General features: G+C 34.0%; 1 protein-coding gene across 5 annotated transcripts in view; it reads right to left on the bottom strand.

The window, feature by feature from the left end:
- Positions 1-20,190, bottom strand: part of FANCM (FA complementation group M) — a 70,621-nt gene that overhangs the window by 11,926 nt on the left and 38,505 nt on the right. For 3 of the 5 annotated variants that reach the window (XM_047863794.1, XM_047863798.1, XM_047863793.1), the window contains 9 exons: positions 16,893-17,050; positions 15,698-15,853; positions 12,251-14,156; positions 8,162-8,250; positions 7,979-8,047; positions 6,225-6,353; positions 4,991-5,147; positions 1,933-2,039; positions 618-1,181 (listed from right to left, as the gene is read on the bottom strand). In XM_047863794.1, the coding sequence (XP_047719750.1) occupies positions 618-1,181; positions 1,933-2,039; positions 4,991-5,147; positions 6,225-6,353; positions 7,979-8,047; positions 8,162-8,250; positions 12,251-14,156; positions 15,698-15,853; positions 16,893-17,050 (3,335 nt within the window). The remainder of the gene's footprint in view (positions 1-617; positions 1,182-1,932; positions 2,040-4,990; positions 5,148-6,224; positions 6,354-7,978; positions 8,048-8,161; positions 8,251-12,250; positions 14,157-15,697; positions 15,854-16,892; positions 17,051-20,190) is intronic. The other 2 variants (XM_047863795.1, XM_047863799.1) reach the window with 2 other exon arrangements.

The following is a 20,190-nucleotide window of genomic DNA, read 5'->3' as shown; positions in this document are numbered from 1 at the left end:
TGTAGGAAGCCTATTTTCCTATCTCCTTTTCATAAAACTAGCAAGTTTCCTTACAGAGTTTTACTAAGAAAACTGTGATCACACTTAAAAAATTAAAACCTAAAGGCGCACCTGAGTTGCTCAGTTGGTTAAGCCTCTGACTCTTGATGTCCGCTCAGATCATGATCTCACGGTTTGTGGGTTCAAGCCTCACATAGGGCACTACACTGACAGTGGGCACTATGCTGACAGTGTGAAGCCTCCTTGGGATTCTGTCTCCCTCTCTCTGCCCCTCCCCCACCCTCTTTCTCTCAAAAATAAACAAACATTAAAAAAATTAAAACCTACGCATCCTTATACAAATTATCAATATAATTTAGCGTGCTATTTTCTTGTTTGAAGAATTTCACCACTTGCTAATTTTTGTTTGACCTAGTTATTTAATACAAATACAGGAGCCAGGGGCTCCTGGCTGGCTCAGTCAAAAGAGCATGTGACTCTGGACCTTGGGGTTGTGAGTTCAAGCCCCACATTGGACGCAGAGATTACTTTAAACAAATAAATAAACTTAAAAAGGCAAAACGACAAAAAAAACCCTTTCAGTAAACATAAGGCTTTTTCTCTAATTTGATTCATACCTTCAAATGAATTGGAAATTTTCTACAGTCCTTCTGTGAATCAACAGTAGGGAATGGTGGTGAAGTAGATTCAATCTTATTACAGCTCCGAGGTTTGAAGTCTGAATCAGAAACTGCATCCTTTAAAGTGAGAGGTATCTGTCCTCTCTGCTTTGGTGACTGATTAACAGTTGGATCAGAATGGTCCTTGGACTGCAATGAAGACCCAAAAGGCACTCTACTGACACAATGGTCCTGCTGTTTGCTCTTATTAACAGTGTTTGGGTTAACCACAAGACTGGATTCTCTTTTATCATTTACATTGTTTTCTTCCTCACTCGAGTCACCTGGTAAAATAATTCTGGATAATTTTTTTTTTGAACGTGCACAATTTTGTCTCATCTCCATTTGTTTTAGCTTTACTGCACGTCTGGTTCTATAGTTTTTGCTCCCACTTGCAAGGCAATCTTCAGTTATTATGTTAAAATCAACACACACTTCTTCTTCACTTGATTGACTTTTATAAGACTCATCTTCATCAACACAAAAACTGTCTTCTAAATAGGTTTCATCTTGCTCAGGAATCTATAGTAAAAATACAAATTAGCATATTATAAATTTCTTTCATAAAATCAGTATGTATTTAACATTCTTTTAAGTACATGAAATCTTTATGATTATTTCACTTACTTCATTAATTCAGTCACTTGTGCTCAACTACCATAATACTGAGTATATGCTTTATGGAAAAAAATGGGGAGCCTGGGGTTATAAAAAGAATGATTTACTCTCTAGAAATGTACAGTCTCTTGTAGGCAGCCAGAAAAATAAACAATTTATAAACAATGTGATAAGGGCTACATAACAAACACAATGGAAGTACAGAGATACGAACATTACACCAAGCTGAATACTGGCAATTTATTAACAAAGAAGACTAATGTGAAAATGTTGTCCATAAATCAAAAATAATCTATAATTTTAGGAAATAACATCTTTATAAAAAATAATTTAAGACAAAAGAATAAAAGAAAAAATAAGAATTAAAAATTTAACTCTTATGATTAAATTCCATTCACTTCTTTTAAATATTCTCCTAATTGGAAACCAATTCAACAGTATATTCTAATTAGCTCAAATTAAAGATAGGGTAATTTGATCAAATTAGGACTAAAAGGGATTCTGAGAATTCACTTAGTCCACCTTTCTGAGAGCAGAAATTATCCCAAATAGCTCTGACAGTCCAATACTAGAAACAAAATGGAGACTTCATTAACAGGAACATATCTCAACATTACCATCAGGAAATTCTCCACTGTATTTCTATAGTTCATACCTGTGAGAAAATATTTATGTTGTTATGCTTCTTACGGACCATTTTATACCGATTGTTCATCAGTGGACTACGCAAAGACTTCATGTAAATAGCTCTCATTTCAGAATCTGTGTAAAGATAGTAAGAATTTCAAGTAGCAGAATTATTTAAATGAAAACTAGTAGAGTATTTAACTTTGATCTATTCCAAATTCACATAATTCAAACCTGCAGAATTATTTTATACAAAAGATATTTAATGTATATTGAAACAAGTTTAAAAACAATTATTAAAAACTGTAAAGTTAGTTTTGCCTTCAAAATCAGACCATCTGGTTGCATGATTGTGACAATTCATTTAAGCTCTCTGCCTTAGCTCTGAAAATGAGTATTAAGGTAGTGTCTTTTCATGAAAAATAAATGTGTATGAAAATCTGAGGACTGTACTTGACTTACAGAAAGTACTAAATAAAACACAAGACATCCAGGCAAAAAAGAAAACATATGCTTAAAGACATCAAAAGACACAGCTAGGAGGTAAGGTCGTTTCATAACTTGCTGTCAAGCAAAAACTGGGAAACACATGAGTTTCTATTTATGTGTACTTTCAGGGTTATAATCAGAGAGCAATTTTATTTTTGTCTCTCATTTTCCATTACATTTTTTGGAGTGATTAAATTAATCAACTTAGGTTATTTTCAAGGCTAACACTGCTAATTTAATGACCGCACTGCTTGGAACAAGATGTGTAATTTTTTCTTTGAATAATATTCCCCTTCCCTCCATTCCATAGCATAGCTATCAACTACTAGGTATCCTCCTGATTACCTATCCACTCCTTACTCATGCTAAATCCCTATAAACTTAGTGACACTTTACTTCTAGTTTCTTATTTAGAAGGACTCAGGATCTAGGAGCTTTCAGAGACTTTTTGTTTTATAGATTTTTTTTTTTTTTTGGTAGAATGTATATACAATAAAATGCATCCTCCTTCAGGATACAGTTGTCTTGACAAATGCATCATATGACAAACAATAATCTATTTCCTGTCCCTGCTGTTTTTACCTTTTCCCAAATGTCATACAAATGGAAAAAAAAAAAAAAAAAACAAAAAAACTTTGACATCCTACATGTTTAAAAAAAAATTTTTTTTAATGTTTATTTTTAGAGAGTGAGACACAGAGCATGAACAGGGAAGGGGCAGAGAGAGGAGACACAGAATCAGAAGCAGGCTCCAGGCTCCAAGCTGTCAGCACAGAGCCCAATGCGAGGCTCAAACTCACAAACCATATGATCATGACCTGAGCCGAAGTCGAACGCTTAACCAACTGAGCCACCCAGGCATCCCTGAAATCCTACATATTTTAAATGCAATACGTCTAAATGGAGTTTCAGGGATGTCTGGCTGGCTCAGGCAGAAGAGCATTTAACTCTTGATCTAGGGGTTGTGAGTTCAAGCCCCATACTCAGTGTAGAGATTATTAAAAAAATAACTTGAAAAATTAAAAAAATTAAAATGGAGTTTCAGATCTCCTTACTCCCTATCCTAAGGGCTCCACCTGTAGCCTGCCTAATGTAAGACAGCAACAACTATGTCCTTCCTGTTGCCCAAACACACTGACTCCTTTTTTTCTCTCAAATCCATCAGGAAAACCTGGCAGCTCTAAGTATCCACAATCCAATCTTTCTGACCCTGGCACTACCACACTGGTAAAAGACTGTATCATTCCTTAGATTACTGCAATGAACTTGTAATTGGTCTCTTCTCCCACCTTTGCTCACCTGAAGACCATTCTCAACAGTGAAGCTAGAGTGATACTACTAAAATAAGTCAGACCATGAGTTGGACATTGCTTGTTGCCTTTGCATCAATATTCCCCGCCAGATTAATACTGCAAACCTTCAAAAGCCGCTCTGTTAATGAACATTAAGGGCATAATACTAAGAAACCTTATTCTGCAAGTCATATCAGTATCAAGGGCATAGTACTGAGAACTTAAGTCTCTAAAACCTTTTTTTTTTTTTTTTAATTTTTTTTTTTTTTTTTTTTAGTTTTTTGAGAGAGAGTGTGAGCAGGGGAGGGGCAGAGACAGAAGGAGACACAGAATGTGAAGCATTCTCCAGGCTCTGAGCTGTCAGCGCAGAGCCCAATACGGGTCTCATACTTGAGAGTACAAGATCATGACCTGAGCTAAAGTTGGACGCTTAACCAACTGAGCCACCCAGGTGGCCCTAAAACCTTTTTTTTCTCTCAAGTAGCTTGGGAAAATTTGCTGTCTTACAACATATCAGAGAGTACAGGAGCAAAATAAATGGCAAGATCTGTGAAATATTAGAACACTGAAAATCTCACCAGAATCTTTCCTATTTCTATTACAGCCAATCCGACTCATCTGTAATTAATATATTATATATAAGATCTGCTCAAGCATTGTTTGGAGAGACTGTTTTCCAAAAGCAGATCTCTCTTACTTGGCAAATTTAATAAATTTAGGTTTGTATCTCACCTGTTTTTAACATTCAACATTGCTCAAGTCCACATCTCCTTCTAATCTTTGATCAAATATCATCTTCTCAATGTAGCCTACCTCTAATTACCTTATTTAAAGTTACACCATGTCCATTGTTAATACTGCTAGCTCCTCCCACTCCAAATCCTCATCTTACTCTTTTTTTCATTTTTATATAAACTGTTGCGTATACTGTTTATCTCTTTCCATTCACATGGAAGCTTCATAAGGGCAAGGATTTTTGTCCACTGATACAGCTTTTTCAAGAACTTTACCAGCACACAAGTACCAGCACACAGTAGTCACTAACTACTTGTACAATGAACATATGACACTGAGCCAACCAGGTCATTCTGGTAAGATCTGATCAAATTAGCAGAAGCCTATAAGCAACCAAGTCTAAAATAAAGCAAACATTACAGAATTTGAATGAAAGTGACCAAATGTTTCAGACATACCAAATTTTCTTCCTTTATAACTCAAAGATCTTTAAAAACTAAAATATATAAACATAATCACGTTAAAAGCACTGAAAACTAGAAGAAAAAGAAGCATCATTGTATCATTTACCATTTATATCCTGTGAAAGTTGGGTTGCATCATTTAAGAAGTCAAGTAATGAGGAATCTTGTTCATTTTCTGACTGATCATTTTCATCTGATGAAACATACTCTGCCTCTCCTTGGGAAAGTTCTGCTTCGTCATCTAAAAACTTTCTAGCTGCAAGCTGTGACAAATTAGAAAACAAGGAAACACACTTAAGAAAATAATTTACTTTCTTACATAACTGGAAATAGTTTTGTAAAATGGATTTCTTGCCAATGCTTTAAAGAAAAAGAAAACTTCAAGAAGAAATGCCAAAGTAGCACACCTATTTAAATTTTCCTCTGATAACTCTACTGTAAGTAAAATACAGTACAACTCAGCATGTCAGCTTGCTGGATGTTTCTTAATAAGCAGAGAGTTTCCCAAGTCTTCTGGCTAATTTTTGCCAGGAAAAATACTGCACCACAAAAAGGTTGATTATGAAAAGAAAAGGTGTAGGGGTGCCTGGGTGGCTCAGTCGGTTAAGCTCAGGTCGTGAGCTTTGGCTCAGGTCGTGATCTCGTGGTTTGTGAATTCGAGTCCCGCATCAGGGTCTGTGCTGACCGCTCAGAGCCTGGAACCTGCTTCAGATTCTGTGTCTCCCTCTCTCTGCCCCTCCCCTGCCCTCACCCTTGCCCTCTCTTCTCTCCCTCTCATAAACATAAAAGGAAAAAAAAAAGGTGCTGAGGATTCTTTTCCAAGGATTTGAGTATCGCATAGACATAAGAAAAATGATGTACTGACTGTAAAAACAAATAATCTAAAACTCAGATTTCTGTCTCTGTATTTTTTCAGTTTGAATCTTAAATTTTCACTAAAGTTTCTTCATTCAGTCATTCAAAATAACAAAGCACTGAAAGATAATTTCAAAACATAAAAAGAAACTGAACTATCACACCTTGAGATTTTAATTCCAGTAAAACAAGTAAAATTAGGGTGAAAATATTTTTAATTTTTGGATTTTTTCCTATAAAGAAATTTTAACAAGAAATCTAATGTAAAACCTAATTTTTATTATTAATACATGATATATGGGTGTATATATATATTTAAATACATATATATATAAATAAGAAATACATATAAATATATATATACATGTATATATGTATATACATATACAATGTATAAATATATAATATACATATAAATGTATAAATATATATACATGTATATATAAATACATATATATATAAATAAGAAAATGAAAAAAGTTTACCTTAAGGTGACTCTGTTTCTTTTGGACTTTGATGCCTCCGTTTGCACTCCTGTTATGACCCCTGAAGTCTTCTAACTGTGGATGTTGTTTGTGAAAATTGTCACTCTCATCACTAGATGAAAATTCTAACTGTAATAATTTAATAAATGTCTTGCATAAGAAAATATAATTGAATTGTATTTTAATGTATTTCTCACAGGTTTTTGCTTCTATTTTCTTTTTCTTTTTAAATAGTTGACCTAACATTTTTTGTTAGAAAAATAAAATACTCTCACAACTCAAAGCCATGTTAAAAATACATAATACTTAAGAATTTAAAAGTTAAGTGATACTAAGTACTAAAACACTAAATTAGGCACTACTATAGTCTTCATTCAATTTAGTATACATCAAATGCATATGATGAGTACTTATAGTTTTCATTTATCTCCTCTAGAAGATCCTAAAGGGCTGTACAAAAATTAATGAAGACTATAAATATAACTCTCAGAATCAGTCATCAACGTACAGCCCTTTCCAACCAAGAAATGGCTAAAACCATGACAAATTTTGACAATGAGGCCTATCACTATATCTCTTCAGAACATAAAACCAATCAAAAGAATCAAAAGTTTACCAAAATAATTTCAAATAACAGGAATAACTTTACTTTAAAATGGATTGATCACCAGCATTGTCAATATTTTAATTCATTTATGATGAGGCAGTCAGACATTCTAGTTAAGGTAGCAAGCTAAAGCAATTTTTCTAGTGAAGTGTTATAGGAGTATATACAAAATAAACATGAGCTGATAACATTTTTAATAATTTTGCAGTTTCTCCTAAATTGCATTAGAGAATTAAAATACACAATATTACCTAATCTCAACTTTTAGTTATCAAATAGCTATAAACTGATAACAAATGAACATCATTAGCCTTCAGACCTGCCCTCTACCTAAACTGCAGATTCAGTCCTGCCAGACAATGCCTGCCAGACACTGTCACATCACTATTCCACAAAATCCTCAAACTCAAACATGGTCAACACTGAATTTATCATCTTTTTGCCTTCTCTAAATTTGTGAAACATATTCCAAACAGCCCTAGCCAAAAACCAGAGACTCATCTTGAACTCCTTCCTTTTCTTCTTTCAAACCCATTCAGTAAGCAAATGAAAAAATAAGGCCTTCCAAAACTGACCCAAATTTTTCTGCAATTTTACTTCCTGGCACTCTTTGTCTTTACAATCCAGTAATAAAGAGATGTTATTTCCTGCTTTGCATCATTCATTAAGCTGCTAGCTTTCTTGGCAAGCCTTCCCATTGGCTTACTACCATATATGCTCTAAGGTATTTGTATCTTCAAGAAACATTCCAGAACTCCTAAGGACTAAGCTAAAGGCTTATAATTTTTTATCACTTATTAAAGAATTATATTGAAATTATCTGTTTACTTATCTGTCTCTCCTGTTAAGACTGTAGGTGACTTTAGACAATTCCAGGATATCATACTTATAGTAGTATCCTGAGCATCTTACACAGTAGACAGAGAGCAGATATTTAGTGAACTGAAGTGTACTGACTAAAGTAAGAATAGTTTTTAAAGAAGTATAAATTTGAAACAGAAATTCCAATCACATAGGAATTACTATTCTTGTGTTAACCATATACTTTTAGATCAAATACACCTACATTCACCTACACAAATATTTTTCTTGTAATATTTACTCTAAAATAATTTGAACTACTATACATTATCTATTATCTACTTACTCTGTTTAGAGGAACTCTGCGCTTTTTCACAGCATGAAGTGGGGAAGCAACTTCCCCATTTTTCTCATCCTGGATAAAGTAGATAAATACATAAAAAGTTTAAAAAAAAGACTTAAGTGGGGGCGGGGCAGATAGGGAGGAGAAAGCCTTTATGTAATCACATTGTTGTCATTACTGACTCACCTGAGGGGATTCTAAAACATTTCCTTTTGTTTTTTTACTTTTTCTTCGGAAAATCTCATCTTCACTTTCACTGCTTGTTAATTGTTCATCTAAAATTTATTAAAAAATGAATCTGGTCAATAGATTTAAGTTCATCCACAACTATTTTATTGATTGGGTACATTATCTAATGTTAGTTTTTTTTTTTTTTAATGTTTATTTTGAGAGACAGCATGCAAGCAGGGGAGGGACAGAGAGAGAGGAAGAGAGAATCCCAAGTAGGTTCCATGCAATGCAGCAAAGACCCCGATGTGGGGTTTGATCTCATGAACTATGAGATCATGACCTAAGCTGAAATCAAGAGTCAGACACTTAATTGACTGAGCCAGCCAGGTGCCCCTGATGGGTGCATTATTTAAAAAGAATTTTTCAGAAGTTTGGCCAAAAAAATCAGCATGAGACAGAAAAATAAAACAGAGCCAGTGAGGAAATTAAGAGGATAACTTTTGCTAATAACCACATATTTAACTAAAATAACATTTGTATAAATACGTTTATATTGCCCATAGTTGGTAGTTAAATATAATGCTAGAAAGAGTTTTAATGAAAATCTGACATAAAGATAGGAAAAATGATCTCACCCATTAAGAGACTTAATATTAAAGTGTTAAAAGCAAATACTGGAGGCTCAAAGGTAACATAAACTTGGTAAAAATATAAATGTCAGAGTATATCCAAAACTATGCAAAAGAGTTAATTTTTAAAAATTAAACATATTTCCAGACCTTAAATAAGTTTTCATCTTAAATGAAACATTCATAAATCATGTCCTTGACGCCAATGAGAATAACATAATAAAAGATTTACATCTCAATAGATGCAGAAAAAACATTTGACAAAATACAGCATCATTTCTTGATAAAAACCCTCAAGAAAGCCAGAATAGAAGGAACATACCTCAAAATCATAAAGGCCATATACCAAAGAAAAATCCACAGTTAACATCATCCTCAATGGAGAAAAGCTGAGAGCTTTCTCCCTAAGATAAGGAACATGACAAGGGTGTCCACTCTCACCTCTGTTATTCAACACAGTGTTGCAAGTCCTAGCCTCAGCAATCAGACAACACAAAGAAATAAAAGGCATCCAAACCGGCAAGGAGGAAGTCAAACTTTCACTCTTCACAGATGACATGATACTGGAAAACCCCAAAGACTACACCAAAAAACTACTAGAACTGATCCATGAATTCAGCAAAGTCACAGGATATAAAATCAATGTACAGAAATTGGGTGCATTTCTAAACACTAATAATAAAGCAGCAGAGAGAGAAATCAAGGAACCAATCCCATTTACAGATGCACCGATAAACATAAAATACCTAGGAATAAACCTAACCAAAGAGGTGAAAAATCTATACTGAAAACTATTAGAAAACTTATGAAAGAAATTCAAGAAGACATAAAAAAAAATGGAAAAACAATCCATGTTCGTAGATTGGAATAACAAATATTGTTAAAATGTCAATACTACCCAAAGCAATCTACACATTCAATGCAATCACCTGTCTAAAGAACACCAGCATTCTATACAGAGCTAGAACAAACAATCCCGAAATTTGTATGGAACCAGAAAAGACCCCAAATGCCCAAAGCAATCCTGAAAAAGAAAATCAAAGCTGGAACCATCACAATTCTGGATTTCAAGCTGTATTACAAAACTGTAATCATCAAGCCAGTATGATACTGGCACAAAAACAGACACTCAGATCAATGGAACAGAATAGAGAACCCAGAAATGGACTCACAAACGTATGGCCATCTAATCTTTGTCAAAGTAGGAAAGAATATTCAATGGAAAAAAGTTTCTTCAGCAAATGGCTGTTGGGAAAACTGGACAGTGATATGCAGCAGAATGAACCTGGAGAACTTTCTTACACCATACACAAAAATAAACTAAAAATGGATGAAAGACCTAAACATAAGACAGGAAGCCATCAAAAATGCTAGAGAAAACAGGCAAAAATCTCTTTGACCTCGGCCACAGCAACTTCTTACTTGACATGTCTCTGGAGGCAAGGGAAATAAAAGCAAAAATGAACTAGTGGGACTTCATCAAGATAAAAATCTTCTGCAAAGAGAAGGAAACAATCAGCAAAACTAAAAGGCAACAGACAGAATGGGAGAAGATATTTGCAAATGACATATCAAATAAAGGGTTAGTATCCAAAATCTATTAAGAACTTACCAAACTCAACACCCAAAAGACAAATAATCCAGTGAAGAAATGGGCAAAAGACATAAATAGACACTTTTCCAAAGAAGACATCCAGATGGCTAACAGACACACGAAAAGATGCTCAACATCACTCATTATCATGGAAATACAAATCAAAACCATAAGGAGATACCACCTCACGCTTGTCAGAATGGCTAAAATTAACAACTCAGACAGCAACAGATGTTGGCAAGGATGAGGAGAAAAAAGAACCCTTTTGCATTGCTGGTGGGAATGCAAACTGGTGCAGTCACTCTGGAAAATAGTATGGAGGTTCCTCAAAAAATTAAAACTAAAACTACCCTAAGACTCAGCAATTACATTACTAGGTATTTATCCAAAGGATACAGCAGTGTTGATTTGAAGGGGCACATGCACCCCAATGTTTACAGCAGCACAATGGACAATAGCCAAAGTCTGGCAAGAGCCCAAATGTCCATTGACTGATGAATGGATAATGATGTGGTGTGTGTACATGTATGTATGTATATATATGATATATACATATATACACAATGGAATATTATTCAGTGATCAAAAAGAATGAAATCTTTCATTTGCAACAATGTGGATGGAATGAGAGTGTATTATGCTAAGCAAAATAAGTCAGTGAAAGACAAGTATCATATGATTTCACTCATGTGAAATTTAAGAAACAAAACAGATGAACATAGGGAAGGGAAGCAAAAATTAGATAAAAACAGAGAGGGAGACAAACCATAGGAGACTCTTAAATACACAGAACAAACTAAAGGTTGCTGGTGGGGTGTTGGGTGGGGGGGGATGGGTTAAATGGACGATGGGCATTAAGGAGGACACTTGCTGGGATGAGCACCCAGTGTTATATGTAAGTGGATGAATCACTAAATTCTACTCCTGAAATTATAATAATGATTTGTATGAAAATAAGGAAAAAAAGAAAGAAGAAAGAAAGAAAGAAAGAGAAAGAAAGAAAGAAAGAAAGAAAGAAAAAGAGAAAGAAAGAAAGAAAGAAAGAAAGAAAGAAAGAAAGAAAGAAAGAAAGAAAATAAACATGGAAAATAAAAAAAATTTTCAGAGCAAACTCATTTTACCCTACGGCCTGCTACAATAATCTATACATAAGCTAGAATTGAGTTCTATCACAGTACTTAAACACTACTAAGTCATTTTAGTACCAAACATCTATCACTATATTTTCTAGTGTTCTACAAGTGTTTAGAATTAGATCACAGAAAGCCAGAGATTTCTCTGGAACTTCTGTGGTCTTATCTCAGTCCTCCAAATACAGTCTTGTTTCTCAACTTTTTTCAACTATTTTGCTATATGCATCATCTACTTTATACTGTTCCCTCCAAATCTTACACTTCCTTTTCCCTTTGTTTTCATTTTATAACCAAATTCCCTATTATTTTCAACATATTCAAATTGTAAATATTCCTGAAGAGTCAAAATGAAAATCTACATTAAGAAATCTACATTACCAATCTAACCCAGTCCACAATTCTGTCATCTTCTGAACCTCCTAAATATCCACTATCTTATTATTTATTTGGTAGTTATTTCCACAATTTACTATGATCTTTTCAAATGTATATGTCACACAATTGTTTGGGTTTTCCAGCCAAGGGGCAGGGGCCAAAGGGCAGGAATACCTTTCCCATGGCATGCATGCCATAAATATATGCAAATAAAATACATCTTTTATTAGTAAGCATAACTTAAGAAATACATAATACATCAATGATCTCATTCAATACACCAAATATTGAAAAATTACATTTTGAAAAATTACAGAAGCTTATGTAAATTATTCTAGCAAGATTTATGTGCTTTATTAAGATGGAATCTTACCTTCAGCAAGATGACGGGACTGATGAAGACTGATTCGCTCCCTGCTTTTAGCCTTTTCTACAGAAAGTCCTGAATCATCAAAAGTTGAATTCAATATTTCTTTGCAACTTAGTAGATCTACTTTTCCCTTATTAGAATCTGGTGTCCTAGGCATTTCCTTTCTCTTCTTAGAAAATGAGTTCAATGTGTTTGATTCAGAAAGTGGTGTACTAACAACTTTTTCTCCTACTGGCAAAGAAAATTGAGAATAACCAGGAGACATAAATTCTTTATTTTTTGCTGCACTCAGTGTAAATTGTGCAAAATTTGGACTCCACTTATCTTCACTTGATGGGATAGTAATGGTTCTACTCGTAGAACTAGCAACATGATTTCGTGGTATTACTGCTTGATTTGAAGCATAATTTGCATCACTTATCTCCTTAATATCTAAACACCTTTCAGACAGATCTAAAAACTTATTATTTATATCTGATGCATGTTCTATTATTTCATCATCAGAATCTGGACTACAAAATCCTAAATCAAAAGTAACAGAGAATAAATCCTTAGAGCAGTCAAAAACATATTCATCACTCTTCAGGTTTTCCTCATGCACACCTCTCAAATCTTGATGAGATTTCCAACTATTAGTATCACAGATAATTTGATCTTGGGGTTCAGAATCATTGTCTAACAAAAGTTCATCAGAAATTAAGAACTGAGAGACAGGTGCCATTTCACTTACAGCAGTTTTGTCTGGCACACAAGAAAATTTATATTTATTGTTTGAGGGAGAAAGGCTCACATCATTAAACTCTGTATTAACATCTTTGAATAGTGGTAAACTCTCATCCTGATCAGTGAGCAGTATTGGGAGGCCGTTGCTATCCCTATAATTTTTCTTTTCAACTAAATACTTTGGAGGGCCTATGTTTATTTGAATATGACTGCTGGATACTAAATTTTCATTTATATTATCTTTATGTACTTCAACATAGTCATTGAAGCTTGGGTCATCAGAAATTTTATCATTAGTTGCACTATAAAAGCAACTTTTTTCAAAAGAATGATTAATAGATTTAAGCGAATTCAATTCTAAATCCTGTTGAGAATTTACAGGTGAATATGACATCATACGGGTAGATTTATCGTTTTGTAAATACTCAGTGCAGGGTAGGAGAGGCAAATTATCAAGTTCAGAACCCTTAGCAATTTCATATTCCAAATTTGAGAGTCCAATGAGAGGTGGAGGAGAATGAGACAAAAATCTCTCTACATTAACTAGTACCTCTTCCGTTAATGAATGACAATTATAAAATCTGTCATCTATTCTAGTTATACAAAGTTCTTCCTCAAATGGAAGAAATAAGCCAGATGAAACATATTTCTCATCAATGAAACTGTTATAACCAGAATCTAAAAAATTTCCAACAAATGAACTAGATTTATTTATGAATTGACCTTCCATCAATCCACGTGGCTGATGAACAACATTTTCACTGACAGCACATACAGCAGCAGCAACTTCATCTATATCTGAGGCCCTTTTATCATTTAGTACGTCTACCTGAAAAATATTTTCAACAGTAGCACCGCCATCAGTATCTAAAGAATCCATAACAACATCATTATTTTCTTTTTTAGGCTGATCTTTTTTCAATTCTTTAGAAGATTTTTTCTTTAAAGAAGTAATTTTAATAGGTTTGATTTGAGTTTGTTTAAAAATTTCAGCACATTCTTCATCAGATTCTGCCACTGAGAATGAACTGTCTTGATTTATATTCCTTGAAAATGATGATTTCTTGTTACTAGTAAAGGTGCCATTGGCAAGAGAATTGTATCCATTCTTGGAAGCACGAAATGTTGAACTAACATCTTCCATTTGTAAATAAGATATAATTTCTGATTCATAGCTGCATTTTCCCTAGGAAATCGGAAAATGAAAAAGTCACAAGAAAACAAAAGAGCCAATACTAAACGAGTTTACTTTATGTTATTTTCCAAACAGTATTACATTATTCAAATAATTTTCTCTTATAACTTAAAAATTATTCTAATAAATCAAACAAAATTATAAATGACACTACTGTATAATTATCATAAATTATCTTTAATCAGTCAATATTTTTGCATCCTCAAAATTTAATACATGGAAGACCCACAATAACTGTTTGCAGAAAGAACAAATTTAATAAACACATAAGATTATAAACACTAAGTTTTTCACTTCTAACATTTAATTGAGCAACTATTCTAATTTCCTAAAAAAATCGATATTTAAGTAATTAATGTATATAAATGCAAACCACATATATGTATGTTAAATTTACTCTCTTGATAAAGGTAAACTAAGAACAGCTTTTAGAACATCTGAAATAGATGTACCAGTACATCTATTATGCTGTAGGCTGGAATATACTATTTTTAACAAATTTCCCAATCAAGAACTCTTAGAGTGAATTTGCCTTATTTATCTCTAACTCTAAAACAATAGCCCCCCCCCCCCCCCATTTCTGACCCACACTTCCCTCTTCCCCCTGAGTGGCTACTTTAGTCAGGATTCCTCTACTATTCAGGGACTGAGCAATTAACTAATTTTTTTGTATAATAAGTACACTAAGTATTCATTTGAGAATGTTTGTCTCCCTGCTGGTGTCTATGCTTCCCACAGACAGAGTATTTCATTTAGCCAAATGATGTATAACTGGGTCTGGGATAGAGGTGGACATATATAAGTGCAGATTTTATGGGATCCACAAATAATTACTTTCTATATGTATTCATGAAGACTAGCTAATAATACAAATAGCAGCTACAATCTATTGAGTCTGCCAGTTACTATTCTAAGTGCTTTACACATATTAACTCATTTAATCCTCACAACCCTATGAAGAAAGTATTATCATTATCCCCACTTTACAGATGAAACTGAGGTCCAGAGAGGTTAAGTAATTTATAGATACATGATTAGTAAGATGTAGAGTTAGAATTCTAACCCAGACATTTTGGATTTCATACTTATAGTAGGTTCATCATTCTGATTCTCTCAAGGAAGAAAATCAAGAAACTGCTCAAGTAATCAATAATTCTCTAAACTACTACCAGGATCAAAGAGATATACACCAAATGACCTATGTGATGGAGAATATTTCAATAAATCCCATTCTAACAAGAATCCTAAACTAGCTTTACTAACAGTTTATATAAATAATTAGTATATTAAATTTTTACTTTGGTTTATCTGTATTTTAGATGATATTCTTCTAATTAAGTCTACTAACTCACCTAAGGCAGAAAACTGGTTCCCTATTAAGATCACAAGGAACTTTATAAGAAACCAAAATATTCTAACTATTATTATTTATATTAAACACTTGTTTCTTGTAACTTCAAATTAAGAAGAATAAATATCAAGTATTCTAGTTTCACCATATCAGTAAGAAAAAAGTTACAACAAAACTCTACCTCTTCATGTCTCATTCCTTCTATCATTTGCATAATGCTTATAAAATGGTGGGAACGATCTGAATGGTCCACTTGATACGTAGGAAAAGGATGATCCTGCCATACTCTCCAATCAGATAGAGAGAGTTGATGAATTCCAATGGCTGGGTCTTGAGTCTTGAATAATGATTTTAAAAATAGTAAAAATGATAAATATACATACTCAGATTTCATAAACTGATTTAAAAAACCGTATAATCAGCCTACTATAAATAATCTGAATTGATTTGGGTATTTTGAGCTAAAAACTCAGGAGAATAAAGAAAAAGAAAATAACAGTTCATGAGTTTGAGCCCTGCATCAGGCTCCAACTGACAGCACATAGCCTGCTTGGAATTCTCTCCCTCTCCTCTCTGCCCCCTGCCTCCCCCTCTCTCTCTGTGCCTCCCCCACTCCCATACTATTTCTCTCTCTCTCTCTCAAAATAACTTAAAAAAAAAAAAGTTTTACATAGTTTCAAAAAAGTGTACAAGGAGGGGCGCCTGGGTGGCGCAGTCGGTTAAGCGTCCGACTTCAGCCAGGTCACGATCTCGCGGTCTGTGAGTTCGAGCCCCCGCGTCAGGCTCTGGGCTGATGGCTCGGAGCCTGGAGCCTGTTTCCGATTCTGTGTCTCCCTCTCTCTCTCTCTGCCCCTCCCCCGTTCATGCTCTGTCTCTCTCTGTCCCCAAAATAAATAAACGTTGAAAAAAAAAAATTAAAAAAAAAAAAAAAGACTTCTGACCTATAGAACTATAAGAAAATAAATTTAAAAAAAAAAAAAGTGTACAAGGATACTCATGACAGCATGATTTTGTTAGTAACATATTAAAAAGAATTCCAAAAACACAACAGGAAAATAAGTAGTGAAGCAAACTATGGTATACTACAGAGTAACATAACAACCATGTAAATTATGCCTATGGAAATGCTCATATAGTAGAAAGTAATTGGAAAAATGCAGACATTATGTAAATACACTACAGTGAAATAAAAATATATACACAATAAAGAATATAAAGAAATTAGTTCTACAAACTTATACTTTAATATTCTTTTTAAACTGTTTACATTCTTAATTTTTTAAGTAAGCTGACATTCTAAACATACACATTCCTCTCCACTCCCAAAGCTATTGCATTATCACTCTAAAGAGCATCTGAAAACATGTTCAACTTACTGGTCTGTCTTCCTCATTTTCTAAAGATAAAAACTGAACTTGAGGCAATGTTATTTCCTTAATTTCATCACTGTCTCTTAACCTATAAAGTTTGTTCCATAATTTAAATTCTTCTGCTGATAGGTACCAATCTTTCTTTGAATTACTTTGCTTCATTCCTACAAGTTGAAAAAATAATCGAAAAGTTTTTAAAAATCTGCTAGGCAAACACAAAATACACAACATCAACTCAAATTCTCTGTTTATATCTATTTATGTTTGCTAAATGACTGATTCTCTTCCTCAAAACCAGTATTCTTCACATAATCATTTGGTTGTCACTTCCTGCTTCTATAGATCTTCTAACTTTCTCTCACCTCTTTGAAAGTACTAGTACAGCCTCCTGTCCAGAAGCTAACCTTCCATAATGACTTTGTTAATATAACAGAGCCAGGAAGCTAGGCTCTCAATCTTGGTTCGTTTTGGGCTCTCTCCATGTTGTTAAGATCTGGCACAAAAAAGTCAAAAAACTTACCAATGAAAACTGGTATGATTCTATCATTGTCATCTGAAAGATTATCTGACGTTTGGTTGGGAGTAGGGGAAGATGTCAAGTCTGAAAAGCATTTTTAGCTTTAAGTCTTAAATGAGGGGGGGACGTGGAGGTAAACAGAAAAGACCTGCTTCAGAAAGTGAAATAATACACTTTTTTATAAAAGTATACCAAATTAGGGCACCTAGGTGGCACAGTCAGTTAAGCGTCCAACTCTTGATCTTGACTCAGGTCATCATCTCAGGGTTCATGAGTTCAAGCTCTGCATGGGGCTCTGCACTGATAGCGCAGAGTCTGCTTGGGATTCTGTCACTCTTTTTGTCTCTGCCCTCCCCTGCCTGTGCATGCGCTTGCTCGCTGTCTCTCTCAAAATAAACTAAAAAAAAATTTTTTTTGAAGGTATACTAAATTAACCCTTTCTGACTTCCATAACCTCTACAAAGGAAAATAATCAGCAAACTGGAAAGGATAAACAGTATCAAGAACAAACTCTGGTCCAATACCAATGAGGACAGAAAACAATCAGAAAGTCTACTGAATTAGGAATCAGACAACTTCTGTCTTAGCTATTCCCAAATACTGTATAACAAGCTTTTGAAGGCACCTGGGTGGTTCAGTTGGTTAAGCGTCCCACTTTGGCTGGGGTCAGGATCACATGGTTCATGGGTTTGAGCCCGTGTTAGGCTCTGTGCTGGCAGCACAGAACTTATTTGGAATTCTGTCTCTTTCTCTGCCCCTCCCCAACTCATGCTTTCTCTCTCTCTCAAAATAAACAAATTACAAACTTTAGAAAAAAAAAAAAAAAAGCTTTTGTTAAATAACAGGTTTAAATTTTCAGGTCCCTTTGAGATCTAACAATTTGAGGCTCTCAGACTCTTAAAATTGGAAGGCATTCCTATCTTTTAGTCACTTTAAATAAGTTCAGATCTCTAAGCCCAGATGAATTATATACTAATATACAGAACATTACATTTATACATACAATCTTAGCAAGATGAATCACTGACACTTGAAAAATCAGGAAGGGGCGCCTGGGTGGTTCAGTCGGTTGAGCGTCCGACTTCGGCTCAGGTCATGATCTCACGATTTGTGAGTTCAAGCCCGCATCTGGCTCTGCTGACAGCTCAGAGCCTGGAACCTGCTTCTGATTCTGTGTCTCCCTCGCTCTCTGCCCCTCCCCCACTCATGCTCTGTCTCAGAAATAAACATTAAAAAAAAATTTTTTTTTAAAAGAAAAATCAGGGAGAATGGGGAAAAAAAGCATAGAAACATGAACATGAGCTAATATTTTTAAAAATAGGTTCTAAAAAAAAGGTTCTAGAATTTTACAAAAGAAATTTGTCATCCATGTCTAGTTACATTTAGAACCAATTATTAAACATATGGTTTAACATTTACAAAAATACAATTATCACTGAGAATAATTACTGCCAAGTTAATCAAGTTTTGATGCTATTATTAGTTAAATAAATTCAAAAGAATCCAAAATACCATTGACTCCTAAGTAATTCAGGGGTTAGGTTATGCCCCAGCTAAAAACGGGCACTTAACTTTTGGCTCCCGTAAAACTTAACTACTAATAGCCTACTGTTGTTTGGAAGCCTTACTGTTAACATAAATAGTCGATTAACATATATGCTTTCTATGTTTTATGTATTATTTACTATATTCTTATAATAAATGTAGAAAAATATTAAGAAAACCATAAGAGAAAATACATTTACAGTACTGAGCTATATTTACTAAAAAAAACTACAGTTAGACCAGTGTTGTTCATGGATCAACTATACATACTACCTTTTTTCTTTAGCCAAAGGTCTGGCAAAGTATTGTGAATGACAGGTATATTCCTATTAAGTAGATTTGTCTGAGGTTTAATAAGCATATCCAATAACAGCTGATTATTAGCTGTTACTAATAATTAGCAATAACACTGGTTAACAGCTCTGAGTTAATGGAAAGAACATTAATAAAGTGAATCCAAAGCAACGGACTAGGAGGGAAAGGATCTTGAAATTTCATGGTATGAAAATCAGTGGAACTGACAGTTAAATTTGAGAGGTATTGTCTTCAAATATATAAAGAACTGCTACTTAAGTACACAAAGGATCAAAACATTCCTTGTATCTAGAAGATAACACTAAATCAATGAGAAGAAGGTACAAAGACATTTTTCAACATATGAATGAAACTTCTTCTGTATAGGGCTTCTACATAGGGAAGAATCTTTATAAAGAAATAGAATTTCTAGATTAAAAGATATTCAAGCTGAGACTGAATATGCATTTAACAAGAATACTGAATGCAGATCAAAACCACAAAGAAACATCATCTCCCAGCTGTTAGGATGGCTACTATCAGAAAGTTGAAACATAACAAGTGTTGGTGAGGATATGGAGAAATTTGAATCCCAGTATACTGTTGGTGGCGTCATAGAGTGGCACAGCTGTTAGAGAAAACAGCATGGAGGTTCCTCAAAAAATTAAAAATAGAAATACCATAGGATCCAGCAATTCCACTTCTGGGTACATACTCAAAAGAACTGAAATCAAAGAGATACATGCACCCCATGTACACTGTAGCAGTACTCACTATATGTAAGAGATGTAAGCAATCCAAATGTCCACTGACAGATGAATGAATAGAGAAAATGTGGTATGTACAAACAATGGAATATTATTTAACCTTAAAAAAGAAATCCTAACTGGGGCACCTGGGTGGCTCAGTCAGTTAAGTATCCAACTCTTGATTTCGGCTCAGGTCATA

The sequence above is a fragment of the Prionailurus viverrinus genome, chromosome B3 (assembly GCF_022837055.1).
Source record: "Prionailurus viverrinus isolate Anna chromosome B3, UM_Priviv_1.0, whole genome shotgun sequence".
In the NCBI taxonomy this organism is placed as follows: Eukaryota; Metazoa; Chordata; class Mammalia; order Carnivora; family Felidae; genus Prionailurus; species Prionailurus viverrinus.
The sequence above is the reverse complement of the archived record's forward strand: the minus strand, read 5'-3'. Positions and strand labels throughout refer to the sequence as shown.